An 18746-nucleotide genomic window follows, 5' to 3' on the forward strand; every position below is an offset into this window, starting at 1 on the left:
AGTGGAACTCCACAAAGGACAGGTTTACGTTCAGAAATATTACAATCAAGTGAAACGAACTGTGAACGCCCGGTTAGATAATTCTTGAACCACTTTAGTGGTTCCCCTCTAATTCCATAATGAGAAAGTTTATAAAGGAGAATGTTATGATCAACTGTATCGAATGCTTTTGAAAAATCTAAAAACAAACCAATCGTATTCGAAGACTTGTCATAAGCTTTGGCAACTGTTTGAACTAAAGAAAGTATTGCGTGGGAAGTGCTACTCTTTTCCCGGAAACCAAATTGAGTATCGGATAGGATGTTGTGCTTTAAAAAAAAAACATATGGTTCGTATGTGAACCAATTTTTCACGAATTTTAGATAAGTTTGTAAGCAATGAAATAGGTCTGTAGTTACTTGCTAAAGAACTATCACCTTTTTTGAAGACTGGTATTATCTTAGAAATTTTCATTGATTTTGGAATATTTCCCGATGATAATGACAAATTGAATATATAAATAAGAGGGTCAATTATATAGTTCATAGTTATCTGTAAAATGTTGTTATCAATGTTATCAAATCCTGCACTTTTATTTGATTTTATAGGCTAGATATAATTTTAATTATCTCCTGCATGTGCGTTCGTAGGAGAGAAAAGCATAGAACTTTGATTTCTATCCCCCAGATATTGATGAAATGAATGGGAGTTTGTTGGTATACTTCTAGAGAGCTTAAATCCAACTTGTGAAAAGTAATTGTTGAAAATATTTGCCATCTGAACTTTATCTTCAATAATAGAATCATTATGCATAAGCTTAGTTATCTTTGAAAACTTTGGTCCATTATTGATGGTAGAATTGATCAATTTCCATGTTTTTTTAAGATCATTCTTGTATTGATTAAATTGATCATGGTAATATGCCTTTTTAGCAGTACGGCTGACCCATGTTAGTATATTCTTATAATTAGTATATTTGCTCCGAGTATTCTCAGTTAATCTTGATATATATTTATAGTATAATCGATTTTTTCTATGTATCGAACGAAGAATTGAATTCGTTATCCAAGGTAGTCTGGGTGATCTTTTATAATATTTGGACTTGGGCCTTGCAAAAGGAATATTTTCATTAACATGACTCATGAAGGTATCAATAAATGTTTCGTAGGACTCGTCAACACATTCTGTACTAAATACATCATCCCAAGATTCTTCTTCTAAACTCTGTTTCAAACGAGATATATTTATATCACTAAAGCTGTGTGCGCTATGAACGCCTAGCTTAGCCGGGTAATATAGGAGCGCCTTGAGCACCTAACAAGGTGGATATGTGCGCAATATAAATACCCTATATTATTATTATTATTATTATACACACGCCTCTTAGATACGTAATCAGGAAGTTTGTTTGGCTGATATTGATTAGAACAATACATGAAAATTGGGAAATGATCAGACATGTCTGAAATAATTATACCAGCTTTAAATTCTGAACGTTTATTGGAGAAAAAATTGTCAATCAGAGTTGCGGAAGTATTAGTGATTCTAGTGGGTCTAGAAATAAGTGGCAAAAAGGAGGCAGAAAGGAATGTCTCTAAAAAGTCATTTGCAAATATATTAGTATCACTCGCTAACAGGTTATAGTTAAAGTCTCCCATTATGATACATCTTTTGATTTGAACATAATGATAATGTAGTAAATTATTTAAAGTGTCTAGAAAATCAGCACTATTGCTGCGAGGAGGCTTATAAACAACTCCCAATACAGTTTTTCTGTTATCACGATCACTAATTTCAATAAATAAAGTTTCTGCAGTTTCATTCATTAAATTCGTGTCTTTAATAATAACATACTCAAATTGACTCGGCACAAAAATTGCAACACCACCACCAATTTTATCAACACGATTATTTGTAAGTATATCATAACCTGGGAGTGCATTTATATTAATATATTTATCTGACAGCCATGTCTCAGTTAATCCTATTACTGTATTTTGGGGAACACCTGAGTTATCTACAAATAAACGAAATTGTTCAAAATTCTTGTTAAGGCTTCTGATATTTAGATGCAAAATAGACAAGCAGGAAGAAGGTAAACCTTTGAAAATGTTTTTGGCTGAAGCCTGAGTGTAGTAGTTTGAGGATATGACACTCGAAGCACCATAATTTGGATCTAAATCAATTTTAAGTTCATCATTATTAGCACCAATATCATTAATAACTTCATTGGAATCATTGGAAATGTTCGTAATCATATCAAAGTCAATCATTATTTACATAAAACACCAGTAATATAAACATATATGCGTAAGAGAGTTTTACTTAATTTTGTTCAGATCCTCTTCTCGATGAATAGCAACCGGTGGAACATTCGGGCTCTTCCTCACCAGAATGGTGCAATTCATTGTCCATAAGAACTTGTATGAACCCTTTCTGCTATTATGACTGGCGAACCCTCATCCACTATTATGACTGGCGATCCCTTTTTACTATTATGAATAGCGACCCTCATCCACTATTATGACTGGCGATTCCTTTTTACTATTATGACTAGCGACCCTCATCCACTATTATGACTGGCGAACCCCTTCTCCTATTATGACTGGCGACCCTCATCTACTTTATGACTGGCGAACCCTTTCTTCTATTATGACTGGCGACCCTCATATATTGTGACTGGCGAACCCCTTCTACTAATATGACTGGTGACCCTCATCCACTATTATGACTGGCGAACCCCTTCTACTATTATGACTAGCAACCCTCATCTATCATTATGACTGGCAACCCTCTTCCTTGATTATGACTAGCGCCCCTCTCGTTTGATTATGAATGGCGACCCCCATCGTTGATTATGACTAGCAACCTCTATGAACAAAGACCTTTATGAATAGCGACCCTTATGGCTATTATGACTAGCGGGTATTATGACCAGTGGTCCTTATGACTGGCCGGTGGACCCCATTTAAAGTAATATCGAAAGCTAATTCATTATCTCAGATTCACGCAAGCACACGCATAAATTATTATAATATATTATTATTATTATATTTTATTATTATATAATATTTTATTATTATATTTTATTATTATTATATATTATTATTGGTTACTGTTGTACGTAGTTAAAAAATTGTATTATGTCCTTTTTCCACGATCATTTCATATTATGTTGGTCAATGTTGTACGTAGTTATAAAATTGTATTAGTCCTTTTTCAAGATCATTTGATATTATGTCAATATGGGTCAATTTTGTACATATTTATAAAATTGTATTATGTCCTTTTTCAAGATCATTTGATATTATGTTGGCAAGCAAATATCACAAGGGCTTCTCTTTTGTAGTCCTGGGCCCCGTCTTACAAAGAGTTACGATTGATCCAATCAATGGCAACTATGGATGGCCAGCAACATCAACATGTATTATGCATGTTTGTTCAAAAGTTTTTCTAACTATACATATATGTATATTCATGCATTCATTGTTTTCTTGAAAATTCAGTATGCTTCTCCTTGTTTACAAAGGACATTGTGCAAATTTCCTGTAGAAATTTTTTTGACAATGATGGTGTAACTCTAACCATAGAGTTACGATTGATTGAATCAATTGTAACTCTTTGTTAGACGGGGCCCTGGTTGGTGTTTCATAAAGACTTTACACATGACTGGAACATTTTCTTAGCTCATAACTCAATTATATAGAGATATGACATAGCACAAGAAAGGATCACCAGTCGTGCGTTAAGCCATTCGTATCTTATGAAACACCCACCAGAACTTTAAAAAAGTAAATACTGATATTTCCGAAGGGTTAAAACGCGCGTGCACGCCTAATGGAATATCAAACCCCCGTGGAATGCTTTGTCAGTGATTGAGATGCTTTGTATTATTTTCGAATGTATTGTGCTCGAGTTTTCTACCCTTCGTAAACCTCCCTAGTTAAAATTGACTACATACACACACAAAATTCTAGATTGTCAGTGATAAAAATAAAGAAACCCTGAGGCGGATTCAGGATTTCATTGACGAGGGAGGGGGTGGTAAAGAAGGTTCGTTGATTTATGAAAAAGGAAAATTAAGAGAAAAAGTTTATCCCAAAAGAAACCCAATGCCTAGCCCCAAAAATCTTGCACACACACACGCACACACACATACATCCCCCACACAAATTAATATTAAAGGTAAGAAGCTGGCTTCAAAACGTCTGCATACAACAGGGGGAAATATCACTTCGACAGAATTATATATTCTACTATTCACACATGAACTCAATATGTATTTATGCAATCTACCACTGTGTAATATTTTATTTCAGATATCAAAAATGAAGAAAGAGAGTTATATAAATATGAAGACATCTCCCACTGGAAAATTCTGGGTATTGATAAAGAAATAAAAAACATAATTGTTTAATATAATTAACACATGCATTCACCTTTAGAACAACAGTATAAATATGAAGCTCCAGCTCCCACTGGAAAATTCTGGGTATTTATTGTTATCGATAATAACATTATATAATCAAAGATATAAAAAGATAATTGTATAATTATAATTAACACATGCATTCACCTTTTGAACAGTCAAATACGGCTCCAGTAGTGTTAACACGTAACTTCCCTAATGTCTTAATTAATCACTTATCATATCGTTCTTCAAATCAGCAACAAATGTTAATTTCAACTATTAGTATAATTAGTTTTTCTTTACTTGTTAACCTTCAACAAAATTTCATAGTTTAGATATAACATGTGCCAAAGTAAATGATACTAACAAAGTTTTAATAAAGAGATGTCAGTTTACAGTCACTTGCTGATTTGGAAACTGTAGTGATAGGCCTTTAACAAAAAGATACTGCACTAGAAAACACATCATTTGTTAAAACACATATCTTTCCAATCATGTGTGATTCCTGGTATTCAGAACAAAGAAATAACTGCAAAAGAGACAGTACTATTTTAAAGACATAATAACCATAGTACTTTACAAAACAATTATTGGATTACTGTGTATGTCATAGGTAATAATACTTCCAAACAGAAATCTACAAATTATGAGTAATATGAAATAGTAATATGCTTTAGTACCTAGCCTAAAATTATAATGAATATGATAGCAAGAAAGACTAGAGATTTCATCAAAAGTCAAAAGTAACATATTGAGGTATGGGAAGTAGAGTTTTTTTGTTATTTCTGTGTAACACATCACACATGTATTCACTTTGAATGTGCAATAAGAGAGGTAATGATTTGGATATCTAGAGCTATTCTTGTGTATTTTGTGATCTAAAATCATTGTCATTTTACATTTGAATACATGTGCTTGTGTACACAAAATATGCCCCTTGTTACAGAATGAATTACAAATATGGGATCCTTAACATAAAAACAGTAAATCAATCATATTTTCATATTCTTTGAGCAGAAATTCCAATTATTGTACAATGAGGAGATGACTCCATTGCACATTCTTCTAAATACATTTATGCCTACGGTTGTTTTACTGAACTATCTTATCTATAGTCATCCAGTTTTAATGGAATTCCAGTATTTTAACCATTCCAGTATTTTAACCATAAAATGTACCCCATTTACTCTTTTTAGGCCAAAGGAGCCCCTAAAATTTGAATTGACTAATAGATTTATGAAAAAGGGATTTCATTCATTTAAGACCATATTATTATCATATAAAGTGGGCATCCATATAAAGTAACAGTGGAAAACGGAAAGTGATAAATTTACAAACCTTGATTAACTCAAATACACTAACATGTAGTACATTATCTCCATTAAAAAAAACCACAACTATATATCATTCATTAATCAATAAAAAGACTCATAGGCCCGAATTCTGAAGTCGGGTTTAACTTAAACTCAGGTTTCAAGTTGTGTTTTAAGTATGGATAGCCAATTGTTATATAAATCACTAACAGTAGAGATATAATGTTTTAGATAATTTGGCTCTCAAATAATTCATAATTGTCTAGGAAGTGTAAATAGATGATTGTCTTCACCATCGATGAATCAGTAAAGAGCACAGTAAACATAAGAAACATACAACTTAATAAAAATTTTGACACTTTTGGCTTCCCATAATTTTAGCACAGAGTTAAACCTGACTTCAGAATACGCGCCATATTGTTTTTTCTTTTTACAAAAATGAATATTTAAAAAAATTGCATAGTACTGAATGTAAAAAAATAGTAAATATTGTGACAGAATGTAGACAAATCTATGTAATGATTAAAAAATGTTCCTTCAAATAGATAAATAGGTAGATAGGTGTTGTACGTTGTATAATATATATGCCATGAAAAAGGGAGAAACAGACATCAGATGTAAAACAAATAGGTTATAAAAAGGAGAAATAAACATTTAAATGAGTCATTATATAAACCAAATGAAAAAAAAGAATGAAAATGATTGATGTTCTTAACTACAATACTCGAAATAAAAAGAACATTATTCTGTAAAACATAGATATATAGCTCTATGTCCAGTTGTCATGTTGGTTCTCTGTTAGAAAGTTAACTTTGCATCAATTAAAAGTAGACAGGATTTCGCTCCACTCCGTTTTCCTGTTATAGAAAAAAAAATTAAATCAAAAAAAGAAAATCAATATCATGTGTTTACTTTTTATGTAAATGATGGAAATATTTTATTCTATACATCATCAATTTATAAAGGATTTAGTTTCTTTTCTGATTACCATTGGTAATTTAATTTCTGCATCATATTATAACCCAATATAACCATTATGATTACTTGGTTTTCCAATGATAACTATCATGTTTCGTTAACATGACAGTTCAACAGCCAATCAGAATCAAGGATTCAATGCAACCATGCTATTGCATTGATTGATTTTATTCGTCAAGAATATCACAGGAGATTACAATAAAATTGAAGAATACCTTGACAGGATAGCCCATGAAAGCCGAAAGGCTTATTTCCAATGGGGTCCTATAGTTAGTATACATGTAAAACATTAATATATATATTGTAACAAAAAGTATAAACTACGACAAGTACTGGAATATGGTATGAAAAAAAATACATATCCATCAGTCAAATGGTAAAATTATCAAGCTTTTATTGAACAGGGCTCTAATAGTCGTAAAGGACCTGATATTTGTATAATAATAAATCTAATCTCTTCCATAAAAAACCTGTGTATTTCCATGGCTAGACGAAACAATGGGTAATACAAACAGCCATTTAAAAAGGCAATTAATGCAATGAGTTTACTGCTAAGAGACATTGTAAAGTGCCCTGGGCATTGCCATTAGTGTAATAAGGTAAATATTTTTGGGAAACACTTTCAGAGGTGGAGTTCAAATATCATAAATAGTAGATATTGTTTACATGTATGTGAAAAAAAACCATAAACTACATTTTGACAATTTTTTTAAAAGTTAATTTTTCCTAATGAGGAATGGCAAGGCGTTCATCATACATATTATAGAAATATTTTTAGAAGAATTATAATGATGATACTACTAAATCTTCTAATACTCACACTAATACCATGGTCTCATCTGCCACATTGGTGATAGATTTATATAGAACATAATTTAATACAATTACCCCAGTCCATCACAGTTCTACACAGAAAATGCACCATCTTCACTCCCTGGGGTACTCCACAGGGAACTCTTTGTTTTATACTTTCTATTTATTAACATTGCCAATGTAATAAAATGGAAGTTTACATCTTACTGGTACTAGAGAGTGACAAATATGAATAAGTTTCTTCCTAACAGACATTAGCACCAGGTGGGATTGAACCCTCAACCTCTGGTTGAGAGTCACATGATTGAATCACTATGCCATGGCAATCAAAGACTCGACAGGTTATAACTGTAAAACCATTATTACTGTAAACATACAATGAATAAACTACATACCGTATCTCTATCGCCGACAACGTATGGCGTCCTGAAATTGCGGCCTTCCTCAGGCTGTTATCAAGAAGAAGAAAGAAAATATATTTGTTAAACATAACACTTGCCATAAACATCATCAACTCAGGGTCGCACAAAACTCACTTTTATGGTAACTTTGCCATCCAATGGTAACAGCCAATCACAATCAGGATTCTATTGAAGTATATATTGGAAACCATAAATACCATAAAAGTTACATTTATGTAATGGGCAGGGGCGGATCCAGGATTTTCAAACAGAGAAAGAGGGGGCACATTTTCCTGTAAAAAAATTTGACAAGCCCCCCCCCCAAAAAAAAAAAATGTTTTCAACCAAAAATTAGATAAGTACATATTGTCCACAGAAATATTTGACAAGCAAAAAAAAAAGTCCTCACTTTCAAAAGGGGGGGGGGGCACAATTGTGTTTTAACGGCATTTTTACATTACAAATTTTAATTGTGCCTCTCAAATTACCATTATCTAGAGAGGGGCACAGTTGATCCCCCCTCTGGATAGTGGTAATGGGGTGCTCCTCTTTTGAGAGGCACAATTAAAATTGATGAGGAGAGCGACGTTGTGCATTAAAAGACGTGGAGGATTAAGGAGGGACTTGAGTTTGGACAGAAAGACTTTCTCAAAATCGAACTGAAACTCTGATAATCATTTTATTTGCCTCAAATGCACTTTCAGATAATTTCATTCCTTTTCCTGTTTAATATCAATATTTGCATATATGTATCATTTATTTATGTTGAAAAATTTATTTATCTGAAATAACAAAAAGAACATTACGCTACATGACAGAGTCATGAAAATGAGAAAAAAACACTTCTATTCATAATGAAAGTGTCTTGTCGTTTTTTTAACCTCCAGTGTCAGAGAGTGCACAAGTCAAGTTTTACACAATCCACAAAAGTTGCTCAGGCTCAGTCATGCATGAAATAATCATACCACTGGTGATACAATCTCATCAAATAGACCTTAAACATTAACAAAAGTGAAAAAATTTGAGTGCCTGCTTTTTTTAAAAATATAAGCACGGTATACAAGATAGCCATTCTTCATGAACAGAGAAAGTGTTTATACCGATCTTCCATTGCCATTATACATTGCTCCATTTCCACGAAGGCGATCCAAAGCTTGACCCACAGCCATACGACGTCCTTCAAAAGAATCATACTCTTCAGAACCATCATAGGAGCCATTCATATTGAAAGATGGATAGTCATAACGTCCATCCCTGAGGGTAAAAGATAAAATGTCACTTAATCTATTCTTCTTGGTCTACACCTTATTCTACTTCATTCCACATGGAGTACACCTTACTCTGCTTGATCTACACCATACACTACTTGGCCTACACCTTATTCCACTTGGTGTATACCTATAATACCATACACTACTTGGTCTACACCTTATTCCACTTGGTGTATACCTATAATACCATACACTACTTGGTCTACACCTTATTCCACTTGGTCTACACCTTACTCCACTTGGTCTACACCTTATTCTACTTTAGTCTGCACCTTATTCTACGTAGTCTACACTTATTCCACTTGGTCTCATTCTGCATGGTTTAACTTTTTCATGAACAATCAGTTTTCCTACTAACCATTTGGCCTTTTCGCACGTTTTTCTTATTACCAGTAAGGCTATACACATTTTAGTTTTTTCAAATATTTACTCAGTTAAATACCATCTAGTCTTTATGAGTATATTCCCTTTGTGAACCAGTATTCATTTGATAAAAGCAAAGACTGACTAGACATGATAAGTCAGATCACATGTTTTTCCTCAACTCTTCTCTAACACCCTTCCACTCCAAATTGCCTTGTCTTGAGATGATTTGCCAGTATGTCAATAGTAATGGGCGTAATAAAACTTTTATTCATCATTCAACTGATATTACAAAAACATCTTGCACTCAGTCAATATAGTCATTGATGTTTTATTCTCTGCTATATACAAGCACATGTGAGCTTACTCATAATGTATGTTATTGCTAATAATCATTATTGACATTACACCTGCCATATAGAATAAGACAAAAATTGAAACTGTAGCCCCCCCTTTTCCAATCAAGTTATTCATATTTGAAGCTCATAACACCATAGGGTTTGTGTGCCCAATCCCTCTCCCACAATTTTTTAGGGGGGGGATAAAGGTTTCCATCTCTTTAACCCCCCATTCTCCAAACTAATTTGGCTGGTATTTTCAAAGGCAGTGGCACATTTTTTCTTGTCCTGATCAGTGCATGTTAATGTGCGCTATGTTTATTGCTATAAAAAGCTAAAAAATGTTCTGTCTAGCCTTAAAAAGACAACAACAAAAGACAGTCACATGCAGAAAGCTTAGACATTATCATAAATAACTCATAAAATGATTATTATTGATATCATTAATAATTTAATCATTTAATGATCATCATTATTACTATTATTATTATTACATAATTGTAAAATATTTTTTGGCACTATGAAATATTTTATTCGTATTATTATCAATATCATCGTGAAGATTATTATTTCTATGTTTATCAGTGTCATCAAGAGAATTAGTATTATTATCATCATAATAATTATTAAATCTGTTTCTAACTAACAATAACTTTCATCACTATTATTAATACTATTATCATTAAAATGTGGAATACTCACGAGAGCATGGCTTTTGTTGCTTGATTTTGTCTGAAGCTTTGGAGGAACATACAGCAGACACAGCCAACTATTATGATAACAAATCCAAATACTCCCAGTGCAATACCAATTATGGCTCCAACAGACAGCCCTGAATTGCCGGTATCTAATATAAAATAGAAAAAAATGATTAATTTATTTCTTTCAACAAAAAGATAAAAGGAAGAAAATTGCCATCCAGCTGTACATTTGATATATATGAAATACCAAAAATTAAACAACATATAAAAATATATCAAATCTCTAATTCCTGTTAGTGGGTATGTGTTTTCCCCCTATTTACTTGAAATAAACCTTTCATGATAATGTGTGGTGCACTATTGGCATACTGCAATTGATGCATTATCTTGCAAATGTGTAGAATTAATTGTACTGTAACATCTGTTTCAATGCTGTGTAAAAGGCAAACTTTGTGAAGCAAATTAAGCAAATATCTGCCTCTGGGGCGCATTTCACAAAGACTTGTTATGATAACACATGCACAGGTTCAATAACAATTTTAAGATCATCCAATAAAATTAAGTGATTTCATTAGCTTATAACTGTTATTATAACAAGTTTTATGAAATATATATTTTCATACTGGTGATCACATATAGGAGCTGGTGATCACATGCTAAGAAAAAAAATTGAAATTGAAGATACCAACATGGACATTTTAAATCATAGAAAATGTGTATCATTTACCGCAATAGTACACCAACATCAATGTTATAAAATTGAAATTTGTATTAAAAATATGAATAATTATAATATATAGTATATTCAATTTTGTTTTTTATATAATTGTTTATCTTTTGGAAAAAAATACATGTTTTTTGTATTTTGTAGTTATTCTGAAAATTAAATCCATATTTTACTCCAAAATGCTAGGTTTCATCTCACATTTTCACTTTTCAAAAATAAAGACAAATCTCCAAATAATGCATCTTATCAGATCATTTCATATTAACAAAATTAATTTTAAGGAATACTTTTTGCCAATGCCCAGCAAAATTTGTACTTGGTGTAGCAAATTTGTCATTACAATGGTCACTCCATAAAAATGTGATCTAAGTTAACCTAGATTAAACCCAGAATGAATCTAGGATTGACCTTGAACTCATTCCTATAAGTTCATAAAACATACCATTTTGGCATAGATCCCCATTGAAACCAGCCAGGCAATCACATGGGTCTCCTGCAGTAATACAAGATCCTCCATTCTGACAATTCGTCTGATCACATTGAACTGCTCAGGTCAAAAATAGAAAACAAATCAATTTATGCCTGTCACAAATCTATCAAATCATTTATTTTCAGAAGATAATGGCTGTAAAATTTCAAATTCTTCTATCATCAACCCTGTTTTGTTTTAACATCTGGTCTAAGGTTGTGGTTTAAGCCGGTCTAGATCTAGATAGCCAAACATGATATCTATATTCTAAAATTGGAGATTTAATTCATCAGCACATAACACACTTAAGCATAATTATCCTTGAATAAGAAATGAATAATACTCAGCATCACTTTTTATCATGCAGGAAAAGAGCAGAGTAAAGATGATAAATGTAAAACATAAGCAAAAATTTCAACAGTTTATGCTATCCCTTACCTTAGCACAGGCACAATGTAGACCATATACATTAACAAGGCAAAATCGATTTTGTGTCTGGCCCACTTATGAAAATAACCAGACATATCGTGATTTGCGAGGGCACGCACCAGAATTGTATCTAAACTTCATTGTGAAATGACTGGGATGGAATAACACTTGTCATAAGAGCCTTGCACGTAAAAATTAATGTTGACCTAAAAATGACCTTTGATCTTATGTGACCTCCAAATGCAGCATCACATGCAGGTCCCCCAAGTCCATCTACCATCCAAGTTTGGTTGAAAAGTGACTTACGGTTGCGGAGTTAGGTGTCATAAGAGAGTCTTGCATGTAAACTTTAACGTTGACCTGCATGTAAACTTTAACGTTGACCTGAAAATGACCTTTGACCTTACCATGTGACCTCTGACTGCAGCATAACATGCAGATCCCCCAAGTCCATCTACCATCCAAGTTTGGTTGAAAAGCGACTTACGGTTGTGGAGTTATGTGTCATTAGGTTTGTGACGGACGGACAACATTTGGATCCCTAAGTCTCGCCTTCACCTCTGGTGGGCGAGACAAAAAATAAGAACACCTCAATATTAAATGATCGAAAATGGAGGTGTATCAAATGCAGGTGGAACAGGAAAAAGATCAATAAGCATAGAGGGTTGAGTTTTGTAGCTAAATCATGTCACTATTTTTTAATGACCTTTTATAAAATGATATAACCTTGAAAAAGATAATCAAAACCACCCCTACACAATCAATGTAAATGATCTACCAAAATCAGAACATCATTCATCTACATTACAGAGGAAATAATTGATCACATTAAGAGTGTATTGTTTATATGCAAGGAAGGACCATCTGCAAGAATCTTCAACCCTGAAGGAGGCAGATGTAACGTGAAGAAGAAGTTGTAATATTTGCACCATCCACAAAGATTTGCTTAATAAAATCCTACTGTATCATATAACTGCAACTTCAGGGTAACACTTTTTATTTTTTTCTAGGGACAATTTGGCAAACATAGCTGTATTACACAGCACCATAAGCATTATTAAGAGGAAGCAAGATACTGACCCCATTCACATACAAAACCATAATATCCATCAAATAGGCACAATATTTTTGTCTATTTTCCCCCATAGCTGGTGTGTGAACAGGTAGTTTTAAAACTGTCTTATGCCGTTTTCATACTGAAGACGAAGTGGAGTTACTCCGGAGTAACTAAGGATTGAGTTGATACACTAATACTGCGGACCAACATTATACACCCCCTTTCAATCTGGCAAGCTCCGTAGTGGTGTATCCGCAGTCGTTTCCGTGGTTTCCAAGCAAGTTCGCGCCATATGTGTGATGCCCGAAATCTCCCCCATGCAGAAACGAAGTTATGCGCGAGATAGCTGATACCGCACTTTCGGTGCGGACTAACTCTGTATGTAAACCTCTTCTCGAAGTGGGCTGAGTACTCCGCTTTGAATCCGAATCGAAATAATCCCAAAATGTTCATACTGCCCTCCAAAGTGGAGTAATTCCTTCTGGACTCTGGAGTAACTTCCACTTCTCTTGTCAGTATGAAAGTGGCTTTATGGACATGTATCAAAAGTGTAATTTCACTGCAATCCACATCAAGGAGTAAAACTATTTTTACTCCATGCTATCACTACAAAATTATCATCATTCAATACGTGTCGTACGGGACATTTTGACAACAATTTCTTCTCTCTTAGCTGAATGCTTGAGCAATAAAATTTTCTTTTTTGTCAATGATAAAGTTATAGTGGGCAGTCATGTGACAAACTACCCAGTAGTTCTTTATTATTACAACAAAAGAAATTAAAATTCCAAGTTCGTTTGGACAGCAGGTTGAAAAATGTTGTGAAAATCACTGATTGTTCAAGCATTGAAACGCCCAAAATGATTAGTATCTGTATTAGGCAGACCTTAAAAGAACAAAAATTTGCAAGTTTTTTACGGAAAATAGCTCATAACAACCACCAATTTCATAACTACCACCAAAAGAATGAGTAACCCAATTAAAAAATATATTTTAAAGAAGGATAAATTCAATAATTATCACTGAAAGGATTTGTATCTCAGTTTGTTACTTTAGAAATTTTGTTACAATTTATATCAATATCATATTTTTTTTCAAAATATGGAAATAAAGAGAAATACAATGATTGTAATTTTTAATTTGAGGAGCAAAATAAAGAGTAAATTTGACCTTGTGAAAGCTGTATGGCTTAAAGAGGACACATCTACACTTACCATTAGCATTAAAGGATCCCACTAGAGTAATACCATTAAATGATGCTTGTAGAGAGTTGGTAGACAGTGTTGTTACTTCCAGCGCAAGATCATCAGCTAAGGTCTGGGTTGCAGCGGCAATTGTAAGGTCAAGGACACCAATAACACTACCCTGGCTGAATCTAACCACTTCACAACTTGGAGGGCCAATTGCCAATGATGCACTTACATAGTTTGTGAACTGACAAATAAACACAATAAAGGAAATAAGCATCTGAGTATGTTTAAAACAAAACAGATAGTTGCATTGTGGAATTATTTTTTTATACTGTAGAAATATTCTTTCAAATCAAAGTCAATTGCCACAATATCATTAAATTATAGATACCGAGTTATATAGATCTAGTACGTCCTGACATCACACATTGTGAAATAATGAAAATGGAATTTGAGTATTCTTAACAATGCTGAGTCAACAGATAATGTGTGTTTATCACTGCTGTGAAGTCAATAATTCATAGTCCCTATTCTAATCTCTAACTTAGTACATGCGCTAAAGCTGTTGTTTGACTATGTATGGTCAGTGCTAAATGTTACAGTAGATGATTTATAGAGCATATTTGACACTCAATCCATTGAAAATGATCTGAAGATGATAGCTGCAATTGTATTCTTCACCCTTGCAGCATAAAAAGCAATGCAGTAGGCATATGAAATACAAATAAGCTTAGAAGAGCAGGGCTTTCATAAATTTAACAAAAACATGGCTTTTTAAAAGATATCAGCCAAAATCTCTAAAAGCTAATTGTGCAGGAGATTAAGTAATATGGCTGCCGAAACACTGTGAAATATGTTGCTCTTCCATGTCATGCAACATTTTACTCTTTATTCTAAAAGCTGATATTTGACAATTGTAGTCAATGTATCAATATTTCAAAAATTTGACAAACTTGAAACAAGTGGAATGTCTCGCGCAGTCTCGCCTGCATTATGCAATTTGATATTGCAGCAGTGCTGACTTTGAAAACTACTATTGAAAAATTATTTTAAAACACACCATTCAAATAATAACACTATATTCATTTTAAAACACTATAGTCATGGTCATCAAGGACCTATGACCTTGATCATATGACCTACGACTTGTGCAAAACAGTAAATGATATTTGATTACCATTATGTCCTTGTTTCATGAACTAGATCATTAAACTTTCGAAGTTATGATGGCAATTCAACAATACCCGCGACATGGCTAAAGTTCACGGACTTAGAATGAACTTTGATCTATGTCATGTGACCTGAAATTCACACATGATATTCAATGACACTTGATTACTCTTATTGTATCAAGTTTTATGAACTAGATCTATAACCTTTCAAGGTTATAATAGCAATTTAACAAATACTCCCAACATTGCCTAAGTTTGTTGACCCTATTTGACATTTGACCTTTGTCATGTGACCTGAAACTCGCACAGGATAGTGATACCTGATAACCATTCATCCTTGTTTCACGAGGTAGATCCATAAACATTCAAAGTGATGGCAATTCAACAAATACCCCAACATCTTTTAATAAATCTTTCAACAATCATCCAAGCTAGCAACAGTAAATCGATTAAAGAATAGTTCACTGATTCGACACTAAACAAACCCTGGTTTACCACTGTATTTCCGAGTGTTAACATCAACCATTATGAACTCTACATGACTTGGTCTTTTACCTTGGAACTTAGATAACTCAGTTTTTTAATGCTACTACATGGCCAAAGTTCGTTGTCCCTTAATGACCTTTGACCTTTATCATGTGACCCAAAATTCAGGCAGGATGTTCAGTGAAGTACCATTACCATGATGTCCAAGTTTAATGAACTAGGTCCACTTCCTTCTTAGTTATGATGTCATTTCAAAAACTTAACCTTTGTTAAGAAAAAAACTACATGTAATCAAATCCAAATTCAATATTCTCAACAAAAATTGTGGAGACTAACAATATGACTTTACAATCATTTAAAATATTAGCAAAATGGCTTGTGAACCACAAGCCTCGTGTGATTTTACAATTAATAAAATATGCAATAATTAAGATCTGTTGACCAATGGATAACCTTTGAACTTATCATCCTCATAAACACACACGTGTTTGTTAAGGCATTCAAATGATCGCAACACTTAATACCTTCGGAACAATCCGAATCTGTTAGGACTGTGCCACAAGTACATGTACATAAAATACCCTCAAATGGTATGTATTATTTACTAGAAATTTGACGTGTCCAAAGGAAACAGATGCCCCCGCTTAACGTGATCAGAAATTCATTCAATATGATTGACCTTAATATCGTACAGAAACCAATATAAGCATATATATAATGAGCTGTGACCTTTGATCTGCGGACTCCTAATTTGAACTAAGCCTGTATTTTGGTGTCAAACTACCTACAAACTCCAATTAAAAAAAAATCTGTTGAACATTTCATATTCATGTGAAAAACAACTCGCTATTCAATGGTATGTATTATATATAAAATACCCTCAATGGTATGTATTATAATAAAATACCCTCAATGGAATGTATTATATATGAAATACCCTTAATTGTATGTATTATTTATAAAATACCCATAATGGTATGTATTATTTATAAAATACCCTCAATGGTACAGTATGTATTATATATGAAATACCCTCAATAGGATGTATTATTCATAAAATACCCTCAATGTACTGTATGTATAATATATAAAACACCCTTACTGGTATGTATTACTTATATACTATGTCTTACTTGTAGATACTTACAATGAAGCAGTAAGAAGTATCATATTCCATGAATAAGGCTGATAATCTATTTGTTAAGTCAGCAGTGAATGTAAGAGGAACACCATTCAGACTTACTCCCGTTAGCCGAATCCTTATTGAACTTGAAGCAAGGGATGATGAGATAGCTAGAGACACAGGAAGGAAGAAAAATATTGATACCAATTTGAGATATTGTTTTAACATATATGGTAGAGCAATATATATATATATTTTGGTTTTCAATTATACTATATATAGCATTAACAAAGGTGTCCCGATCACACAAGCGTTAACACATACCACATAAATACATCAAATTATTTGGCGAAGTATAGTCACCATTTGACTTACTCATGTATTTATCATCATCATCATCAAGTTATCATCTTTAATAAATATATATGAACTCTGCATCTTGCTTTGATTCATCTCATTTAAGTTTGGTTGAAAGTTAAAGTGCAATATCGATCCCAAGACAACATAGTGGGGAACCCATTTTTCAACCGACGACAACACAGCAATATATTGATCCAACAAGTTGACTACCAAATATATATATATATATTTGAGAGGATGCTGTAAATACAGTGAGAATAAGCAATGAGACGTAGCCGGGGTTCAGTCCATCAAGTTTAATCACAAGCTTTCTGCCATAATTGGGCCTTCTTCAGTTATCTGAAGTACAAGAGAAACAAGTGGCCATAATGTAAAAACAAATTTGCGGAATATGTATACGCAGAAGGTGTATACATATTCCGCAAATGTGTTTGTACATTAGGAGGGCCACTTGTTTCTCTTGTACTTCTGATATCTGAAGAAGGCCCAAGTATGGCAGAAAGCTTGTGATTAAACTTGAACTGAACCCCGGTTTGTCTCATTGCTTATTCTCACTGTATTTACAGCATCCTCTCAAATATATACTAGAAAGCACCCGCACAATGTTTAGGTCCCGCTCCTCACAATTATATATATATATATATATATATATATATATACATACATCTAGCATCTAAAACAAAATGAAAATAAGAAATATCAGTGATTTACCATAACATTATCACAAATACTATATAATTACCATCACTGTAAAGCTCAGAGCCTCCACCTTCATTTGGTATAACTCAGATTTGTCATTCATTCATTCATGCATGAGCAAGCTCAAACTATTAATGAGACAGATCTCTTTTATTTCTTCATCATTTTCTGTGATAGAGGTATGTGATTTTATATTTGAAATTCACATACTACCACAAAAAGTGACTTTTTGGTGTCATTCATTCAAATTGTAATTGCTCACTCTTGCAGAATTGGATAATCATCTCAAACCATACAAGAAGTTTTACAATGATTATTATGACTTATGTTTATGATTAATTTACAATTAATCACAGAAAATTCACGATTTCATTTTTTGTGGTACACACTACTATTTTACTCAAAATCAAATAAAAAAAATCTGTAATCAAATAATTTAGAGTTTTTGTATGGGGCTGACTCCCAG

General features: G+C 33.0%; 1 protein-coding gene across 5 annotated transcripts in view; it reads right to left on the reverse strand.

The window, feature by feature from the left end:
* Positions 1 to 4438: 4438 nt before the first annotated feature.
* Positions 4439 to 18746, reverse strand: part of LOC129268042 (fibrillin-2-like) — a 180535-nt gene continuing 166227 nt past the window's right edge. For all 5 annotated transcript variants that reach the window (XM_064115326.1, XM_064115329.1, XM_064115330.1 and 2 more), the window contains 7 exons: positions 17246 to 17391; positions 14465 to 14684; positions 11738 to 11839; positions 10570 to 10714; positions 8996 to 9149; positions 7890 to 7943; positions 4439 to 6560 (listed from right to left, as the gene is read on the reverse strand). In XM_064115326.1, the coding sequence (XP_063971396.1) occupies positions 6525 to 6560; positions 7890 to 7943; positions 8996 to 9149; positions 10570 to 10714; positions 11738 to 11839; positions 14465 to 14684; positions 17246 to 17391 (857 nt within the window). In that variant the 3' untranslated portion in view covers positions 4439 to 6524. The remainder of the gene's footprint in view (positions 6561 to 7889; positions 7944 to 8995; positions 9150 to 10569; positions 10715 to 11737; positions 11840 to 14464; positions 14685 to 17245; positions 17392 to 18746) is intronic.

This window comes from Lytechinus pictus, unplaced genomic scaffold, assembly GCF_037042905.1.
Source record: "Lytechinus pictus isolate F3 Inbred unplaced genomic scaffold, Lp3.0 scaffold_27, whole genome shotgun sequence".
NCBI classification, from domain to species: domain Eukaryota; kingdom Metazoa; phylum Echinodermata; class Echinoidea; order Temnopleuroida; family Toxopneustidae; genus Lytechinus; species Lytechinus pictus.